The 21,753-nt window shown below is 33.8% G+C and overlaps 1 protein-coding gene across 1 annotated transcript; it reads left to right on the top strand.

Moving 5' to 3' along the window:
- Positions 1 to 264: 264 nt before the first annotated feature.
- LOC128981936 (uncharacterized) lies at positions 265 to 15,665 on the top strand. The gene is made up of 5 exons (XM_054400931.1): positions 265 to 370; positions 2,349 to 2,501; positions 3,533 to 3,688; positions 5,481 to 7,702; positions 15,381 to 15,665. The coding sequence occupies exons 1-5, from the start codon at positions 343 to 345 to the stop codon at positions 15,663 to 15,665; spliced, it is 2,844 nt and encodes a 947-aa protein (XP_054256906.1). The 5' UTR covers positions 265 to 342.
- Positions 15,666 to 21,753: the final 6,088 nt, after the last annotated feature.

Here is a 21,753-nt window from a genome sequence, read left to right as displayed (position 1 = left end):
AACTGAATATTAGTATAATGCCTTTGGCCATTTTGAATTTGGAATTCAGTATTAGTATTCATTCTTTGAAATTTTGAAAGTGGTAGCAGAGATGAGGGGTAGTGGTAGGGAGGAGGGGGGCGCGAAAAAACGTCAGCCTACTGGCGACTAGACCCTTAATCAGACCCTGCATGTGTAAAGTGTAGATAAGATAATACAGTAATTTCGTTTAGTACATTTGGGACCACTGCTAGCTTCGGAGTAGGTACTCTGTTCAGCTCAATTCAGTATCTTACAGTTAAGTACTTAGTTCATTGTGATCGAGGTGTTATGTAAGTTACAAGTGAAGTGAGTGCAATTGCGATGGATAGTGACGTAGGCCTATCTGAAGGTAAGTGAATTTGATTACTCGTATTCATAAAGTAACCTAATGATAATGTTTTTTTTTTATTTTGTATTTGCATGTACTGCTTTAATAATTTGATTACATTGTTATATTAGTTACAGTATAAAGGAACATATTAATTGGAAGTACCTATTACATAGAATTGTAAAGTACCACTAATAAAATAGGTACAGTATATTGAATGTGTTCATTCAATCAAAGTTAAAACTAAAGCAAATAATGTTAATCAGCTTATTTAACTTACGAGAAAACTGTCAAGCCAGTTTTCATCCAAAGCTACGGATATTCTAAAATGTTATTGATCTTTATAAATAGGAACAAAACCAAACTATTTTAATACTCTTTTCGAAATAAATAGAGATTTTTATATGTTTATCTAGTCTATTTATATTCAAATTTATAAAGTCCTTCTAGTGAATTTTCCTGAAGGGAAGTAGCTATTACAAGCACTTACCGGGCACGGTAAGACCTATGCCTGGGACCGATTTACTTTTTCATTTTGATGTGATATATATTATCTAGTTATGTATTAATTTGTTGTTTGTAAGAAAAGGTTTCCCTCGTTTTTAAAGGGGTGTACGGGTGGTTTTGGACACCAAGTTTTAAATTTTGAGAAAACTCACAAAATAGTCGAAAACTACTGAAAATTTTAAGTTCTTCGAGAAGTTTGTTTGGTGGGGTTAGGTAATGTCAGATGACACTGTTAAAACCCAACATTTAATATAAAATTTACTCATTTGGGCAGTGCTAAAATGAAGTTAGGTCGTGTTTAACTTGGGCTTTATCAGCAGTGATCTAGTGATCTACTTACTCCAAGAGTTTTTTTAAACCATTGGCATCTTGCTTATTATCATTGAATATCTATTATCACTTTCTTGAGACAGCGACGCACACCTAGAAGCGTATTTTAAGCTGATAAAATATGTATATATATATATATATATTTAATAATAACCTAACCTAACCCAACCAAACTTCTCAAATAGCTTAAAATTATTTTTTACTCAGTCCAATAGAATGTGTGAACCCAAATGTTACTTCGTTTTACTTCAGTTCGTTTTAGTACTTCTCAATTGGGTTGCATAAAAATAAAATGAACACCATGTACCATTAGTTTTCATAGTTTTTTTTTTTTTTTTTTTTTATTAACGAAGTAAAATCCAAATTTGAAACTAGATTATATTATGTTTTATGGACAAAACTAAAACTTTTATGGACTATTTCCAGTCTGGGCGTCAGCTAGGGGAACCTGGAAATTTGGGTGGACTAAGGTTTTTGACTGATTCTGAATCAGTTTTTTGCGCTGATTACGAATATGCCGGGTGCCACCTTGGCACCCTTGGGTAAACGCCACCATATTGGAAAAATTGCGGCCAAAACTGGTTTTTCGATAAATACTCGAAAACGGTTAGTTTTAGAGATATTAATGTGGGGACATAAAATGTAAAGCGTAAAAAACTACACATAAATTATACCTACGCTTCTTTTGTAAATCTCACGGTTTAAGCATAATTTTGTGAAATTGAAGTTATTATTAACATAAATTTGTAATTTAGTGCCAATACCTATGACATATTACATTCATTCTTAAAAAACTGAATTATATTAAGCGATACACATTTGTACAAGTAACCTTTGTTAAAGATATTGTTGTAACATATGTATGTCACCAACATTAACACTGTATGTCTCCACATAAATATCTCTAAAACTAACAGTTTTCGAGTATTTATCGAAAACCCAGTTTTGGCTGCCATTATTCCAATATGGCGGCGTTTACCCATATTAGTAATAAGCACAAAAAACTGATTCAAAAAACCTTTGTCCACCCAAATTTCCAGGTCATCGTTAATTACAATGGGTCGACGCCCAGACTATTAACTCAAAACACATCTTAAATAAAAAAGATACGCATTTCTAGCAATATAGACAGAAACGATGCATTTATTTGATACTTTTACAGATTCAACGGCTACAGTGAAATATTTAGAAGACCAAGTGGAATACAAATGTCCACTTGGTAAAATAAAAAACCGATTGACCTTACAGCCAGGAGATAAAAGAAATGTAAAATGGAAGGATGGGTTGTTCTACGAAGCTGAAATAATTAAAATCGGTAAGTGTATATTTAAATAATAACAGATTTTACAATTTTGTTATCTGACAAGGTATTTACATTCGGATTCAATGTCCAATATAATTTGATTTAAATCTACGAGTCGAACTTCAAACCATAGACGTGTTTGGTTTGATAGTTGAAGTTTTTGAACGGCTCTGTAGCCTAATAATGTTTGTAAACCCTTAATTCCTTGACATAATTATTTCAGGGATTCGTAATTTTCAAATTTTACATATTTGTTATGTTTTGACATAGCTTTGTTTCAAAATCCTAGTCACCGCTTATTAAAATAAAGCAAATCAATCAAGTATGTATTCAAAAATTGCTTACATTAGTCCACCCTCACAGTGGCTATTAAAATGTGTAACATGTTTTCTATCTCATTCCGTTTTCAGTCTATTTGTCTGTATGTGTTTTTACAAAAACATTCATAACCCCTTGACGGTTTTGAGCTATAGGGTTGAAATTCTGCAAAATATGTATATTTATTCTTGGTGCGTACGCAATTACGTAATGTTGATTTAACCTTTTAACCTTTTTAACCGTTTGAAAATGGCCGCTATTTTAATGTTTTATGCTATGCTAAACAACCCCTCTATGAAATACTTCGCAACTGCAAATTTATCGTTGCCTCTTTTACGGAAACAAAAATCCCGTACAATATCCTGCCCCTTGTGACAATTTCTCATCACGGCTACTATTAAAAGGGGGCCTAGTAGTGCGGCCTTGGCCTGGGGCGAGCACAATTCGAGTCGTATTCCATACGCTTGTTCAGATTAATTGTCAGAACTACAACGTTTTCTGAATCTTGCTTAATGTACTACATTTTCAACTTTAACAAAATCTGGATTTCATCCAGGGTGAACTATGACATTTTGCATCAACCTAACTATCTTAGACCTCTAATAAAACTGGCTATGTATTGGTGTGTGTTTACTATTGTTGTTTAAATAATGAATTAAAATAAAATAACCATATCGGATTTCTCGTGCAATCATTGTAAAACAATGTAGTTATCTTTTTTGTAGAAACTGATGGCAGCGTAACAGTTAAATATGCTGAAGATAAAGTGATCCACAGAACCACTCTACAATCTGTTGAGAAGTGCACACTACAGATAGGGGACATCCGTCATGTAAAATGGACAGATGGAAAATACTACCCTGCTATGATAAAGAAATTAGGTAGGAAATCTGTTTTTTCGAGCGTGATCAATAACTATTCCAATATACTTCAATCATGTAGGTAAATTAAAACATATAAACAATACAACTAAGGTAAATGATATATTCCTAATTCTTTTGTATTTTTTTTTTATTCAAACTAAATTCCTTGTAAGGCTGTGCATACGATTTGTGATCTTACAGCGCCATGCTTATAGCGCGACACGCTCGTAGTTACTGCACTGTACTATTCTTTTTTAATAGTCCTGTATACTGTACTAAACTAACAGGGTCACTTATTAATTTTTAAAACTTGGTTGTGAATTAAGCTGCATCACTTTTTTTACAGCTTAAGTGAAAATTCCGTTAAACATGATAAATATTCCCTAATCTAAGGTTTGTAAATCTTAAGAATTGAATTTAAAAGACTTTGGTTTTATTAACCACTATGCCACTATTTAAAAGACTTTGGTTTCATTAACTACTTTTTGGAATTACCAAAAGGTATGATCATATGTGAATAATGATTCATGTTCTGACTTTTAAACATTGCTTTTGTGTGTTGTTATGACAAAATTTAAGAATATAAAGTTTTATAAGAAGAGAATAAAACAGGTTTTTTTTATTAAATTTGCTCTTTGAAACATTAAATTAAGGAAAATTTATAATGTTTTCAAAAATTTTCTTTAACTCGTTAAAACTTAAAAATAATATTCAAACGGGCTTCACAACTTGAGCAAACTAGGTGAATTTGACATCAAGACTCCATGAAAGTTAGTTTTAACTCCTCCTAATCTAAAAATTGAATAATGCGACACGTATTATTGACTCTCAACAGCGCCCACAACTAACTCAAAACATCGAGCGTAGAACTAACTGGAGCGTCAAACTACGATTTTGGTGCTTGGGCAATCGACAATCTTAAGGTCATAAATTATTTATGAGAAGCCCTAGAGTCCATCCCACTAGTTTCCTGAAGTCCACAGCAGGCATAGGCCTACAGGATGGAAGGACGAACGTTCCAAGTAGACTACGCTGTACGAGCACGATATTCCCCCATTTTCCCTGGTGTGCCACGAGCATGGCGCTGTACAACAAATAAAATAAAACTGTTGAAACAATTTTGTATATTGAAGCCATTATGCATGATTGAAGGATAAACGGAGACCATTCCACAAAAATGTTACAAATGTTCATATTATTTTTATGAAGAAAAGAAATTTGTTGTTTTATTTTTTATGGATATATCTTGTTTGCAATTTGATTCACTTATTTCTATGTTTGCTGTAGCTTAAGGGTAATATAACTTACATGACTCGGCCCTATCACACTACAGTTCTTACACCATTCGATTAATTAATCGAAGCAACCTCTAATATTTTATACATATTTTTGATTTTATGAAGTACCCGTAAGCTTGTGCCCGTCCCACGAGGGTACTTTGGCCACGTTTGCATGTGTATCAAATTTATAAACCTTTTGGGGTCTATAAACTGTAAATTGTATAGAATTGTTTAACAGTAGGCCTACTAAAATAACGTGTATTAAAAATTAAACTATACCAAAATCAAAAGCATTGACTTGTAAACAAATGCAATTTAACGGAAAATAATTTCTAATTCACCTTAAGGCACATGAACATATTCAATGAACATTTTCCAATGAACATTATACAATGAACATTTTCCTGCCTTGCGCTCAAAATTAAATTTATTTTGTTTCCACTGCAAAATTGTTTCCCAACCAGTAATTTAAATTTCATTAAGGCTCATTTACTTATATTACGCGTTATTTCTTAAAATGCATTTTTTAGGTTCAGACAAGACAGCTGCTGTAAAGGGTGATAATTACAAAACACCTGAATCTCAAGCTGAATCAACTATACCTTCAATCTCATTACATAATGACAAAGCGAGCAAAGTGATCATAGCTTCAGGAATGAATGAAGATTTTGTAATACCTAACAATCATCCAGACTATAATACTAATAATCAACATGCATCATCGCCTACCTTACATCACCTACCTGACCTTTATGAAAAGAGTTCATTACCTTCGACCTTCTCAGAAGATAATAATGAAATCCAAGACAGTCCATTTAACGACCAACCTGTAACATCACCCACCCTCGAACATGAATCCGTCAGAAGTGGGACAGATGAGACACCCTCGGAAGAAGACGACAGTGACAACGACCCCAAATTTTGCGCCAAGAGTTCACAAGCTTCTTCGACCTCATCAGAGGATGATAATGCCACTAATGATAAGATTGAGACGGGAAGTAAGAATATTTGTGAAAACTCTGAGAACCCTGACTGCAATATGGACAATTCAACGATACGACTACCTACACTAGAAGATGAATACGACATGGAACATAACATAATTGATTCTCAAACAGATGCTCAAAAAGTTGTTGTCGCTCAAACATCAAACCTGAATAATAAAAGGTCTTGGGACAAAAAATTTCCTTGCATATTTTGTAAATCTTTTGTCACAAAACTTCCTAGACACTTCAAACAATTGCATAGCCAAGAAAAGGACGTAGTAAAATTAGAAAGTTTGCCTCCATGTGATCCAGAAAGAGTAAAGATCCTAAATCGCTTAAGAAATGCTGGCCTGTACCTTCATAACTCCGAAGTATTGACGAATAAAAAAGGCACTTTGATCCCTAAGTACAGGAAAGTAACAGCTACGTCTCCTTCAAAACTAATCCCCTGTGTCTATTGTAATCAATTCTACACTAGGAAAATCTTATTTAGGCACAAGAAAATATGTGAAGGAAGAAATAAAACAAATGCTCCTGTTGGAAGGGTGATAAATACGGCACAGTATATGTTACCTACATCCTCAGTAGCCGACTACAGAATACTATTAAGAAGATCAATTATTGCAGGCATGAGAGATGGGCCGGAAAAACATGAAATAGAGAATGATGACACTATAATGCAGTTCGGAGCGGAAATGTTTGAAAAGCTCGTTAGTATGCCTGGCAAGGAAAACCACATCCGCAACAAACTTAGAGAGCTAGGAAGATTTATGGTTTGCGTAAAAAAAAGGAAACCCTTGATAAAGAACTTATCTGAACTCTTGAAGCCAGAAGAATTTAACACAGTTGTCGATGCCACAATGGAGTTGGCTGGCTTTGATTGTAGCACTAACCAATTCCAAATTCCAACATTGGCTAAAAAAATTGGTGAGTCAATTCAAAAATGCGTCGCGATAGAGAGAAAGATCGCCATAATTAGCAGAAATGAAATTAGAAGGAAGGACATCGATGATTTCATGTCAGTATTCGACGTAGATTGGGGAACGAGAATCACGTCTAAAGCTTTAAATACGCTATATACAGCCAAATTCAACAATTCAGATCCACTACCTGATGCTGAAGACACTAAAAAGTTATCGAGTTTTATTATTTCTGAGAAGAAACGTTGTTTGGATGCTATAGAGAGAGATGTCAACTCCGATACTTACACGCAACTGTTAAAAATTACTTTGGCCTGTGTTATAGTATTCAACAAAAAACGAGTAGGTGATGCGCACAACCTAGGAGTGACCGCGTATATAACAGGAACGAGAAGTTGCGAAACCAACGATAATATAGTACAACATCTAAAAGATTCTGAAAAACATTTGATTGGTAAGTTAACCAGGATTGAGACCAGAGGAAAGCGAGGGAAGAAGGTGGCGATTTTGCTAACGCCAGAACTGAAGAAAATGATGGATATATTATTGCACGAAAGAACGCGTGTTGGGGTAATCGCAGACAACAAACATTTCTTCGCAATACCAGGAACGTACAACTCACATTATAGAGGATCTGACATTATAAGAGATGTAAGGACAAAGGCTAAACTGAAGTATCCCCTCAGGATAACAGGAACGAATTTAAGAAAAGAGGCTGCTACAATAGCAGCTGCAAGCGGTCTCAGCGAAGCTGAAGTGGACATTCTGGCAACATTCTTAGGTCACGACAAGTCTACTCATAGAAAATATTACAGGCTACCGGAAGAAACTCTTCAAAAGGCTAAAGTTGGACACTTTCTTCTAAATATCATGGAAAATCCCGAAAACAATGTGGGGAGACCTTTAATTAATCGTGAGCAAACAAGTGAAGTAGAAAACGCTCAAAATTCGTCCGAAAACAGTATGGCCCTTGATGACCCCGTGACTGGGACCCATGGTTATGAACCAACAGACATTGACGAACCCATCCCACCGACATACATAAAACCGAAAAAATGTCCAAAACCAAGGCAACTATGGACGGAAAGTCAAAAAGAATTATTAAAAAAAGCCATGCAAAAGCATTTCTTATTGGGAACTTTACCCGGAAAGATTGAATGTGAACAGTTCTTAAAAAAGAATAAAACTCTTTCAGAAAGGAATTGGAGGGACATAAAGTATTTTGTAAAAAATCATTTAAAACGGTAGTTAATTGTTAGCAACTTATTTTGAAATAGTAAAGCTACTTTGGTTTATATTGTCATGTAGTATACCACATTATTGTAATGTGGCTTTAATTGTCCGTGATTTTTATTATACTATTTTAAATGTCTTTTTTAAACTCGAGGACTTAAAGTTCGAAGTTGTGTATCTTCGAAGTTGAACAAAGTTATGTTGAGTATTCAAGATGGATACTTATTGTTTGACAGTAAGACCACTTTGTTCTAAATCTAAGATATTTCATTATACTTAAACATTATATATACATATGCATTGTCTTAATTTTATATTGTTCTTTTCGCTCAATTTTTTTATTATAAATTTCATCGTGGTCATTATCACTAAACATTAAACCAAATTTTGATGTGTTGCATAGTTTTCTTATTGCTCAGTGTGTTGCAGTATTAGGTACAGTATAGGCCTAATATACCCCGCCACTTTACGTTTAATCTGTACGAGGATGTCGTTATTATACAAATGTAAATTGGTGGATTGACATTAAAACACGATATAAATATATTTAATAAATAAAAAAAATACAGTATTAACAGATTATTTAACTTGATATTATTATGGTTAATACCTGCTAAACGCCATGCAAAGCTACTGAAAATTGATGCAGTTTGATGTTAATTGGGTTTCTGTAGTAAGTTAACGTTTATTTAACACATAATTTAATATACTGCACTACTTGTTCGTTTTATAATTACTATGTATGAGAATATTTGTGTGGTAAAAAAATACAAATTTGATTTTACAAACTAAATTTATTTACTTATCCATCAATCCTACCAATTACAAATGCACTGTTTCTGTTCATAAATACTGTACTAAATTTAAAAATTATAGTTTTTGAATAGTGTTTATGTCTAGAAATACTTTTCATTATACAGTAACATGACAGTACTAATAAATAAACACTAGTTATGTAATTTCATAAAAACAAACCCATATGAATAACATAAATGTTTATGTAGTTGCCTTTAGGCCTATACTCTGTTTGACAATCTGCTTAAAGATGAGTGGAGCTTGTATTATTTTAGGATGTTTCGGTCTTCATTCAATGAACTTTTATAAATCGTTTAGGATTGGAATCGAAAATGTTCGGACTTTGTGTTCAAAAATCATATCAAATGACGCAATTCAGGCCAGATCCGATTAAGAGACAAAATACAGACGAGGCAGTTTTGTTGCCAAGTATGAAGACTAGTTTTCTACCGTAAATATAAAATAAAATTTTCATTAGACTTTAATTATCAACCATAGTGTGGTGATATCACATTTGATAAAAAAAAATAGTATTACTAATAATGTATGGCAATTTATCATTTGGGTAAGAAGCTTGCGTGATAGTTTCAATTCTCACAAACTGCTTGGTAAATAGTTTTTAGTGGTGAAGGTCCTTACTTACGCTTTTATTGGCTATTACATTATGTCCGTAAAATTCGTCCATAAACATTACAAAATTTCTAAGTCAAAATAAGTAAAGAAGCAACCGTATGGTGTGTCCAAAAATGCATACTAACCTAAATATACAACATTTGGTATATTTTACAACATAATCTCCATTTCAAAAATTACTATACTGTTGTAGTTCAAACTTGGCATGAGCTTTCACTGAGTTTAGGCATTTTGTATAAGAAAAATCATCTAAAAACAATATTAAAATGAGGTGATTACTGTCCAGGCGGTTGTTACAACAAATATCCAAACCGATATAACACAAATCAAGCAGAAATATAAGCCATGTATCTAGGAACGTCATGGGCATATTCCATTCACTTCCCTGGGTTCCACTACGCTTGAGCGCCATGGAGTTCAAAGATCTGAGGTGAGATTTTGAAAATTTAATACTGTATTGATTGGTCTCCATGGCATATGAGAAAAATCCAAATGTTTATGTTTGCATTAACATTAAATGAAATCAAACAGAACTGTTGAATACTTACTTTAAAATGTTATAGAGCTGATCTATAGCAATTAAAATATAATATTGTACACAACTATGTGGAAGGGTTGGCTTCATTTTTAAATTTTTTTTATTGACTATAGAAATAAGTAAGATTCAATAGTTGTTGCTGTATATACCTAGACTAAGTCTCAAAATATATTAACTAATTTAAATTTCACTCTATTATTTATTAATAAGTACCTGGGGACCAAGCTTTGCTCAGGGAACTTGATTAGTATACTCTGAGAGTGTTCTTTGTTCAATATAATCTGACCTGAAAATATTGTTTTGCAGTCTATTTAACTTCTGTTAAAATAATATCGTTGACTGAAATAATAGGAAAAAGTTTTTTTTTATTTGTTTGAAGCCCATAAACTGCTAAACTATAGAAAATGTCCAGTAAGGGTTATGTTATGATTTTACACCTCGGTCACTCACCCTTGTCAGCGGACGTCGCGGACTGCGCTCGAGACTACAGGAGTTGGTGATGGAGCTCGCTCAGGTCGAGTCGACTATGTTCGGCAAAGCTCGGCAGGGTTGAATTAGCACAGGGTGAAGGCATTTTCACGTTGTCCTAAAGAGGGTGGATTTACAAGCGATAAACTGGCACTTTCTCCACGTCTATGGTATATGTGTCAAATTTCAGCTCGAAAACTCTCTGACGTCTATGAATCTTCCATATTAGAATAACTCTATTCCACTTTTCGCGTAATTAAATGACGGAGGACCACAAACTGTACTCACTGCGAATGTACACAGACGCATTGAATGAAATTAATGGAACCAGTTGTGAAATGAACTTGGGTTGTCAGAGCTGAATTATAACGCTACACATAGAGAAAAACACTTGTTGCGAGTGTGTTAATCCAACATTGTAGAATAATAAATTATAATACCACTAATACTTTTAATTTAACTAGGAATTTATTAATGCGATGAATAAATTATTGCTGAATCGAAACTGACTATGTGACCTAAAACTAACTAATGAAATAGAAGGGGTCTGCCTCACACGTCCTATTAAGAGAATGCTATGCTAAAAACTAGTGTTACTCGACCAACACGACAATGAGTACTGATCTATCCCCCAGACTGGGTCCTAGATAACGACTCTAAAGGCAGTTGGAAAGGGTTAGTTTATGTGACCGTATTTGTTCCTTACGCAGAAGGACGGTCTCACTGTTTTTTATAAGCCCGTAGCAGAACGAATGGGTGGTTGATGCGATCGTAAACAACTCTAAATGCTTGACAATATTTGAAATTTGGATAACGTATCTATCTTTTAACAGCATAAATATAAATATACACAATAGATTAAATACATGCAATTACTCTCTCCAACAACACTGTTTATTGAATTACTAGTGGATTATAGGGAGATAAGTCCCTAAAAAGCTCAAATATAAAACAACTTATTGCAACATATTGAACAGAGTACTTTATTGAAGACTTGTTAATCCACCGATCGATTGATTTTCACGATACAGTGTAAGCATATCATGGAGGTATCTAATAATTAAGAGTAATATATAACTAGAGGTCGTCCAGTAGTCGAAAACTCAATAAAAATATGTAATGGACATACTTCTCTATTTTCCCCCATGCTGTAAATAAAACATGTGATTGTAAAATCTTTCATTTGCTGTTTACGTTTCGTTGTTATTTCGTCACCAGCATGGCAGCACATTGGGCCCATGTTTATTTTTTATTTTTTAATTCATTTTAATGCTTATTTTTGGCTTGTTTTAATTTATAAAAGTATCCTGTAAAATATCTTTCAAAACATCTTTCTTTTTCGTCTACAGGAAAATATTTTTCAAACAGTATGCATAGATTTTCCCTGTGATGCACAATTTTTTTAAAAGAAACATGCTTGCCTATATACACAGTGGCTTAAAAGTAACTTGCACCCACCCCCTTAACTTTTGAACCTTTTGAGATATTTGAAATCTGTTTAAGGCAACCTTCTTAGAAATGAGAGGCTACAATAATAGTGGTTGATTTTGAAAATTTTGCCCTTATGGGAAACGGGGGTAGCTCAAAATTTTCAAAAAAACAAGTATAGTCGAGTTTGGTATCATTTTACAGGTCTTAAAAAAACAATTGACATAAAGAAAACCAAAATTGGCCCACTAATAACAAAATGGTACCCTTAGACAATCGAAATCATAAGGGTGGCTGACAATTAACTTGCACCCCTCTTATTTTTTTAACTATTTGAGAAATTTGAAATTGGTTTGCGGCAACCTGTTTGGATATAAAAGACTACAATAATGATGGTTAATTTAAAACATTTTCCCTTAGGAGTAGTGGGGGTTGGGGGTAGCAAGAAAATAGAACTCGGACCATGAATAACGAAATGGCAGCTAAAATGATTAAGACAATGGTTATTAAAGGTAATTTTTAACTGCAATTTTGTTTTTAGTGGTCCGATTTCTATTTCGTTTATTTTAATTGATTAGTTTTGTCAAGACCGGTAAATTGATATCAAACTCGACCATACTCATACTCATACCCATACTCGATCATACTTCATATTTGAACATTTTTACTTACACCCTACCCCCACTACCCCTAAGGGCAAAATATTAAAATTACCATTATTACTGTAGCCCCTCATATCTAAACAGGTTCTTGCAAACCGATTTCAAATATCTCAAATAGTTGAAAAGTTAAAAAGTGGTCAAGTTAATTTTAAACCACCCTCATGGTTATTTGGATTGGAACAGCTTTAGGGCACCATTTTGTTATTAGTGGGCCGATTTTGGTTTTCTTTATGTCAATTATTTGGTTCATCAAGACCTATAAAATGATACCAAACTCAACTATACTTGCCATTTGAAAATTTTAAGCTACCCATTATCCCCGCTACCTCTAAAGGCAAAAATTTCAAAATTGACCATAATTATTGTAGCCCTTTATATCTAGGAAGGTTGCCGCAAATCGATTTCAAATATCTCAAATGGTTGAAGAGTTAAGGGGGAGGGGGTGCAAGTTACTTTTCAGCCACCCTGTGTAGAATAGCAACCTGCGTCACTTCGTGACTTCAAATTCCGTGATATATTTTATACATAGCGGATAAGGATTATGTCTCATCATATCCCTATTATTTGCATTGTGAGCCCTATTATTTTCATTTCGTGCACGATCCCTTCGAGACATCTTAGAAAAGTTTGAAATACTAACAAAAATAAAAAATGCTATGAAAACACAACATATAACGTACTTACGTTATATGTTGTGTTTTCATAGCATTTTTTATTTTTATTTTATTTTTTTAATTTTTTTATTTATTTTATTTTTTTTATTTCATTTTATTTTTATTATTTTTTTTATTTTATTCTTTACATTTTATGCAACCAACATTACGACATTTACAATTTATACAAATGACATTACAACATTTCACTTGACTTCACTTAAACATCGCCAACTACAGATAACCCCATTTTCGTATGGATGTAAAAAAATTGTATCATGGCTATCTGTGTTGATTGAAAAAGTTCAGATGATTGAAAACAGAATTAAGCAGAAACTATGCACTTTTAAAAGCCTTTAAAACGATGGGATTAGGCGGGATATCATCCAAACCCACAAAAGGTACATCTAGAGGATAAGAGCTTTAAATTGATTCCTAATATGTCTATAAAAAATATTAAGGGGTCGATTTGCTGCACACAAAAATCCAACAAATTATTTTATAATATAGATACGAAGGGTACATTAGAAACTGGAGATTACTTCATATTTAGGTACAAAAATATACTAACATAGTTTTAAGCTCTGGTATGGTCAAAAGGTTTTATTTCAAAAATGTTGTGGGATATTGGATGTGTTAAAATCTAGATGTGTGTTTAAGACCTCGCTACGAAGGAAAATTATGCGGGACCTCGAAAGTGATGTTAGTTTTAATTTGTGTTTAGGACCTCGTTGGTTAGGGAAATAATGCGGGACCTCGAAAGTGTTGATATGATGTTTTGTGCTTAGGACCTCGATTTTGAGGAAAATAGTGCGGGACCTCGGAGGTGTTATTACTTTTAATTTGTGTTTAGGACCTCGTTGGTGAGGGAAATAATGCGGGACCTCGAATGTGTTGATATGATGTTTTGTGCTTAGGACCTCGTTGTTGAGGGAAATGATGCGGGACCTCGGAGGTGTTATTACTTTTAATTTGTGTTTAGGACCTCGTTGGTGAGGGAAATAATGCGGGACCTCGGATATGTTGATATCTTGATTTGTGCATAGGACCTCGTTTTTTAGGGAAATGATGCGGGACCTCGGAGGTGTTGTTACTTTTAATTTGTGTTTAGGGCCTCGTTGGTGAGGGAAATGATGCGGTACCTCGGAGGTGTTGTTACTTTTAATTTGTGCTTAGGACCTCATTTTTTAGGGAAATGATGCGGGACCTCGGAGGTGTTGTTACTTTTAATTTGTGCATAGGACCTCGTTTTTTAGGGAAATGATGCGGGACCTCGGAGGTGTTGTTACTTTTAATTTGTGTTTAGGGCCTCGTTGGTGAGGGAAATGATGCGGTACCTCGGAGGTGTTGTTACTTTTAATTTGTGCTTAGGACCTCGTTTTTGAGGGAAATAATGCGGGACCTCGGAGGTGTTATTACTTTTAATTTGTGTTTAGGGCCTCGTTGGTGAGGGAAATAATGCGGGACCTCGGAGGTGTTGTTAGTTAAAATTTGTGTTAAACACCTCGTTACGAAGGAAAACTATGCGGGACCTTGGATATGTTGATATCTTAATTTGTGCTTAGGACCTCATCTTGGAGGGAAATAATGTGGGACCTAGGAATTTTGGACATCTTCGTTTGTGCTTAGGATGTTTTGGGGGGAAATAACGAGATACCTTGGAGTTGTTGGCAAACGATGAATTTCCGGTCATAGGTTCATTTTAATATTTTGCTTGTGTTAGCTGCTGAGTTATATCTAAAAGTATTGAAGATTATGTAGGAAACACCAGATACACAGTTTACAGTATAAATAAAGTAAGGTAAAAGAGTCGGTGCACAATAATAGTACGGATGACAATAATAATTATGAATAAATAATACATATAATAGCAATAAACAGTTTTATATGTAATAAAAGCAAAACGACACACTCATATTTGTCACATATCCTTCGACACACTGTTGTTGTCGAAGGAACCGAAGCTCCCCAACGAATACCCGGTAGGTACCTAATCGCTCATACCCGGGTCCCATGGCATAGGCCGGAGCTTATGCACCAACCCTGAACACACCATGGGGTGGATGACTTCAAGCTCACCATCAAGCCCCCGTTACCTCCCCTTTCGGGGCTAGACTTCCCCGTTTTTCACCTCCCAAGAAGTGGCTACTTCCAGAGCCGAGGATATGCCTTACAAAATATCAGTCGTACACATCAGGCAGGGCAAAGAACCACAAGAACCAAAGAACCACAGTCACAGGCAGATGATAGACCGAAGTCAACCTGGATGGAGGAATATCACTGGGGACTCTCTCTTTGGGTACAACCCAAAGATGCTGGCTTGCCCAGTCGTCCATAACTGTGGCCAACCTGAAATGCCGGTTCTGACACCGGACACTGGGGGGGACACACTCATATAACAGAAATCCTAAACTTAATTCAGAAGTCCTCGTTTATGCTAACTGGGCCCAAAGTGGTTAGGTCCTCGATTATGCTTATTAGGGCCGAAGTGTTTAGGACCTCGTTTTCGTGCATTGGACTGACATTTTTAAAGTCATCGATAAAATTTAAAAAAATGCATAAACGTACTATATTATGCATCTTAAGTTATACTAAAGCGTTTACAAAAAATTAAATATATTATTTTTAATGTAATAAGGATTTTTGTTAGAAGTCCCCCATCATGATGATTGGGCTCGAGTACCTCGGTTGTGATGGTTCCGCCGCACTTAGTACAATCGAGGTCCTCTTACAAACATGTGTGCGCGTGTGTGTGTGCGTGTGTGTCGCCCACGCCTAACCCAGTGCCAAAGTGACATATGTCGCGTTACGAAAATCTGACATGTTAATTGTTGTCTTAACGATAAGTGACGCAATTGTCTTACCAAGCCAATCCCCTATTGTTGTAACACGTGTAACATTTTTATCAGTTATTTTTTTTTTTACATGTCTGTAAGAATTCATTCGTAATAATAAATTCAGACCCTCAAGTCATGGAAAGCTAGAAACCGTACGAAATAATTATGATTTAATTTTACATTTTAACATTCTGCTATTTAATAGACAGTGTTAGTTAAAGCATTGACTATTGTAGTAAAATATTAAAGTAATTCAAATGAGCTACTAGCATAGACATAAGTCCCTAAAACGCTCAAACGAACAAATTATTGTTATATTTAAACAAACTAAGAATCAAATGATCATACACGCAGCAGCTCTGAAAATTGTGAGTTACAGTAAACATTTTTAGATAACTTTAGTGAAAGCAGAATTATTCACCTCAATCATTTTATGATTAGTTAACAAACTTCACGCACTCTATAAAAAATCCATCATCCTTCAAGCAGTCAAACTCTCACTATTTGGATTTTAAAAATTAGCTTACGGAATTATTGTTTCATATTCTTGTTTGTTGTTTTGTTGTTAATATTGCTGTTGTGTGTGTTGTTGTATAACATTGTTGTTCGGAGTTAGAGTTTGTATTTGGACTTGACCAAATCTTTAATTTAAGCCCCCTCCCATCATCCTTCGAGCAGTCAAACTCTCACTAATTTGATTTTAAAAACTAGCTTACGGAATTATTGTTTAATATTCTTGTTTGTTGTTTTTTTGTTGTTAATATTGTTGTTGTGTGTGTTGTATAACTTTGTTGTTCGGAGTTATAGTTTGTATTTGGACTTGACCAAATCTTTAATTTATGCCCTCTCCCATCATCCTTCGAGCAGTCAAACTCTCACTAATTTGATTTTAAAAATTAGCTTACGGAATTATTGTTTAATATTTTTGTTTGTTGTCTTTTTGTTGTATAACTTTGTCGTTCGGAGTTATAGTTCGTATTTGGACTTGTAATAATCAGTATGTAACAATATAGATAAATTAAATGAACCAAGCAAACAAACAAATTACAGTATTTTATAGCCCGGTTTATAAGGTTGAAAGTTCAATTTATTGTCTATCAGTAGGTTATAACAAAAATGGTTACTGTGATCACACAGGAACTATAAAAGTTGTAAATTTAAACGGTATAATATTTGTAATGACATAGTATTTTAAAAGTATAGCTACATAAGGATCTTTCTACCCATTCTGCTTTGTTGTCTTGTCAGAGATAAGGTTGACCTTTTACTGAGAATCATTATTTTCGGACTCGATGATTAATAGTTGCGCTGTCTAGGTTTTAACCTTGATATAATTGACCTTTACTGATCAACGATGGAATCTAAAATACTACTTTAGTGCAACGCACGTTTTTAAATCGGCTGCTTTTACTGTAATATGTGTAACGCACATGATTGTCATGCTAAAAGAAGTGAAACTAAGGATGTATATAAATTTTAAGACACATCTAAATAGAGCAAGAGCCCATGACTGCCAGACCTTCGTCATTTTATAAAAGTTGAAAATTTCTCAGCAAATGCTCCCGGTTCAGATAAGAATGATCGGCAACTATGACATTTGGATTTTGGTTACTTTGGCAACAAAAAGGTAACAAAGGTCTGAAATTTGCAAAAAACCATCGTTATAGTATAAAACTTGGTTCTTTCATATTTTCTTCAGAGGAGAGTGTTAGAAATCATTTCCCCCATTGCTAGACACTTTGTGCGGTTTAAACCCTCTGCCAGACACCCTTAAAAATTAGGTATGACGAAGATTAATTTTCGTCATTTTATAAAAGCTGAAATTGATATATGTTATTTGGGGAGCTATCAAAAGACGTTTTCTCAAAAGCCAGACACTTTCGTTGGTAACTTAATCTAGCCAAACGCTTTAAAGTCTGCCGTGATTGTTACCTGCAAACAGTGAATTCAGTTCCAGTTTGGAACAGGTTTCTTTGCCAAATGTAAACGGTTACATTACTAATTTCTTCATCACAGTCTGTTTTTATAATAAACCATATGTTTGATGTAAACATATGTTTTATTTGCATTTAATTGTTTGTTTATTCCTGCAGTGTTTTGAAAATATGTAATTATGTTCTAAAACCTTTGAACACCTTTGGTTTATTTATTGTGATAATTTGAAATATGTGTTCTTTAGTAACACATTTAATTATTGCGCTAATTTATATCATAGTATAAAAGCTGAATTTGATGTATGTTACTTGGGAAGCTATAAAGATACATTTCTTCAAGAGCCAGACCCTTTCGTTGGTTATTTCATCTCGCCAGACACTTTAAATCCTGCTGTAATATAATAGTTAGCTGTGGGCTTAACTGCTACATACGAATAGTGACTTCTGTTACAGTTTGGAATAGGTTTCTGTGCCAAATGTAAACGGTAAAATCACACCTTTTTTCTAATCGTAATTGCGTTAATTTATATCATAGTATAAAAGCTGAATTTGATGTATGTTACTTGGGAAGCTATAAAGATACATTTCCTCAAGAGCCAGACACTTTCGTTGGTTATTTCATCTGGCCAGACACTTTAAAATCCTGCTGTAATATAATAGGTAGTTGTACATATTTTAAGCCATGTATGTTCTTTGCTTACATATTTACTCAATGTACTTATTTTTTTACCTCTTGACATTTTTTTTATTGTATTAATTAGGTTACATATTTACAGACACTGAAGAAGAAAGCGACTTTGAAAATTATGACTGGAATGAAGACCATGAAATGAAAGTTTCTATGACGATTACGAAGAAAATGATGATTCCTTCAATTGCCATTCCCTATCTCCCTAATTCCACATAAATGGAAAACGTATTTTATCTTTGTGGGTAGTTTTTGTATCTCAAGACTTTAAATTAAATTATTAAATTGTTTAAGTTATTTATTAACAAATGAATAAAAGTGGTTTTGTGTTTTAGTATTTATGAAAACTTCCATAGTGATAAGATTGATCATTTTCGGCAAATAAAAAAAAACATTAATAAATAAAACCTGATTAAACAGGACTTCTGTAACAAAGGTCACTGTTCGTATGTAGCAGTTAAGCCCATAACTACCTATTATATTACAGCAGACTTTTAAAGTGTCTGGCGTGATCAAATAACCAACGAAACAGTCTGGCTCTTGAGGAAATGTCTCTTCATAGCTTCCCAAGTAACACATTTCAAATTCAGTTTTATACTATGAAATAATTAAATGCGCAATAATTAAATGTGTTACTAAAGAACACATATTTCAAATTATCACAATAAATAAACCAAAGGTGTTCAAAGGTTTTAGAACATAATTACATATTTTCAAAACACTGCAGGAATAAACAAACAATTAAATGCAAATAAAACATATGTTTACATCAAACATATGGTTTATTATAAAAACAGACTGTGATGAAGAAATTAGTAATGTAACCGCTTACATTTGGCAAAGAAACCTGTTCCAAACTGGAACTGAATTCACTGTTTGCAGGTAACAATCGCGGCAGACTTTAAAGTGTCTGGCTAGATGAAGTTACCAACGAAAGTGTCTGGCTTTTGAGAAAACGTCTTTTGATAGCTCCCCAAATAACATATATCAATTTCAGCTTTTATAAAATGACGAAAATTAATCTTCGTCATACCTAAGTTTTAAGGGTGTCTGGCAGAGGGTTTAAACCGCACAAAGTGTCTGGCAATGGGGGAAATGATTTCTTATACTCTCCTCTGAAGAAAATATGAAAGAACCAAGCTTTATACTATAACGATGGTTTTTTGCAAATTTCAGACCTTTGTTACCTTTTTGTTGCCAAAGTAACCAAAATCCAAATGTCATAGTTGCCGATCATTCTTAACTGAACCGGGAGCATTTGCTGAGAAATTTTCAGCTTTTATAAAATGACGAAGGTCTGGCAGTCATGGGCTCTTGGGCTAAAAGGCACATACAATATAGGCCTACAAACACTCTAATTCAAAAATTACGTGAACTAAAACTCAAATAGTGCATTACAATTATAACTAATATAAATTATTATCATTAATTATATTTACTCCTGGACCAGATAACCCCATTACTCCAGGTTGCAACCATCAAAACATCATTTCTGCCATAACTGTCTCAATTACTCGAACCTTCACGCTGTCTATTATCGACGGAGAACATCTGATCACTCTCTCCACTGCACTTCCAATGGAGTTCAAGGGAGCACGGTGCCCTATACAGCCAACTATCCCGCCTCTACCATCAGTGTAGGTTAACAGTTCTAGTCATTACAAATCCTGCGAGAACCAAACACTTATTCGTGACTTGACCTAAAATAGGACAAAATGAGTAAATATTTTTAAACTTATCGAAATTGAGGAAATTAGAAGGGTGTTTATTAACTCAACCCAAATTACGAGTACCGATAGACACTGTTTAAGGGCAAAAGAAGCTCATATTTTAGCAGACCTGTATCCTTTGATTCGTGGACGAGGATTATATACATTGTTGCACTACTACTTACAAGATTTAGTTTTGTAGAAAAGTTTATTGCGATTAAGACTCAACATAGTGTTTCACAATCTCAAAGAACACTGTATATACTGGCTTAGGTGTTTGTTTTTTACATATTTACCCATACATTTTTATAAGTCAAAAAATAGTTGATTTTTTCTACTATTATCACACTTGAAAACAACTACTTCCTTTTTGGTATATCAGCAATGATTTGGTTTTAATGTATTCTTCTACAATACAATCGGTTAAAAATTATTAAAAACTTACATAGTGTCTTTTTAATAATAAATTCCCAACTAGACTAAATCGTTTGGACAACAATACGAGTAAACTAAATAAGCCTCATGTATTTTAACTAACATACTACAACGATTGCAATAGTATTAAATATTTAATCAATTTTGTTGAAGTATTTTAATAGTGAATCAATCACAAAAACAAATTTTCTACAATTTGAGACAATTAACATAATCTGTCTACCATTTAATTCTAACGACTTAACTTGATTCTTTTCTGTTGTCAAACAAACGTCCATTAAGATGGATACTGGAATAAAATAAACAAGTTAAAGCTTTTAAGCTGTTATTAAATTATTTCGTTGATAAAAGTTTTGATTTGCTTTTAAGCCGCCTCTGAAAACAATCTGCCAGTTAAACGTTGCCATTTTCTCCATTACTTCGTTTATTGACTTTTAATTTTATGATAATTTATAACTAGAGCATTCATAAATTTTTAATTCTTGTGAATTTTTTTACATTCTATTTTTCAGACATATATTGAAAAGGTAAAAGAAATACTATGAATGAACCGTCCGGTCACTTTTCATATCTTTTTAGGAATCAATCTTGTGAAAAATAATAATTCGATTTATCAGGGGCAACATCGACAACGCATTCTTATGTTTAGCGTTCAAAAATAAATAAGTTTGTATTTTAGATTCCTCTGTTTTTTTGTGGTGGCTACTTTATAACTATTGTTACAGGATTCCGTTGAAGAAGATACTTTCCTGGAAAGTAGCGAGTCTGACGAGGCCCAAAAAACTGCTCTGGCGGATATATGTATATTTAAAATAGCGAGTAACATGTAACACATAAGCCAAGAATAACTAGGAAACCTCAAAAAATCAACTTGATAACAGAGA

This window comes from Macrosteles quadrilineatus, unplaced genomic scaffold (genome assembly GCF_028750875.1).
Source record: "Macrosteles quadrilineatus isolate MER2022 unplaced genomic scaffold, UCM_ALF_1.0 Scaffold_59__1_contigs__length_746527, whole genome shotgun sequence".
In the NCBI taxonomy this organism is placed as follows: Eukaryota; Metazoa; Arthropoda; class Insecta; order Hemiptera; family Cicadellidae; genus Macrosteles; species Macrosteles quadrilineatus.
Note: the sequence above shows the minus strand (reverse complement) of the source record. Positions and strands in the feature narration are given on the sequence as shown.

What these genes read in the sequence shown, in the direction of transcription:
- LOC128981936 (XM_054400931.1), top strand. Translation starts at nt 343, where the DNA reads ATGGATAGTGACGTAGGCCTATCTGAAG. An exon ending in TGACGTAGGCCTATCTGAAG is followed by an intron (nt 371 to 2,348) that starts GTAAGTGAATTT and finishes ATACTTTTACAG; the next exon opens with ATTCAACGGCTACAGTGAAA. An exon ending in TGCTATGATAAAGAAATTAG is followed by an intron (nt 3,689 to 5,480) that starts GTAGGAAATCTG and finishes TGCATTTTTTAG; the next exon opens with GTTCAGACAAGACAGCTGCT.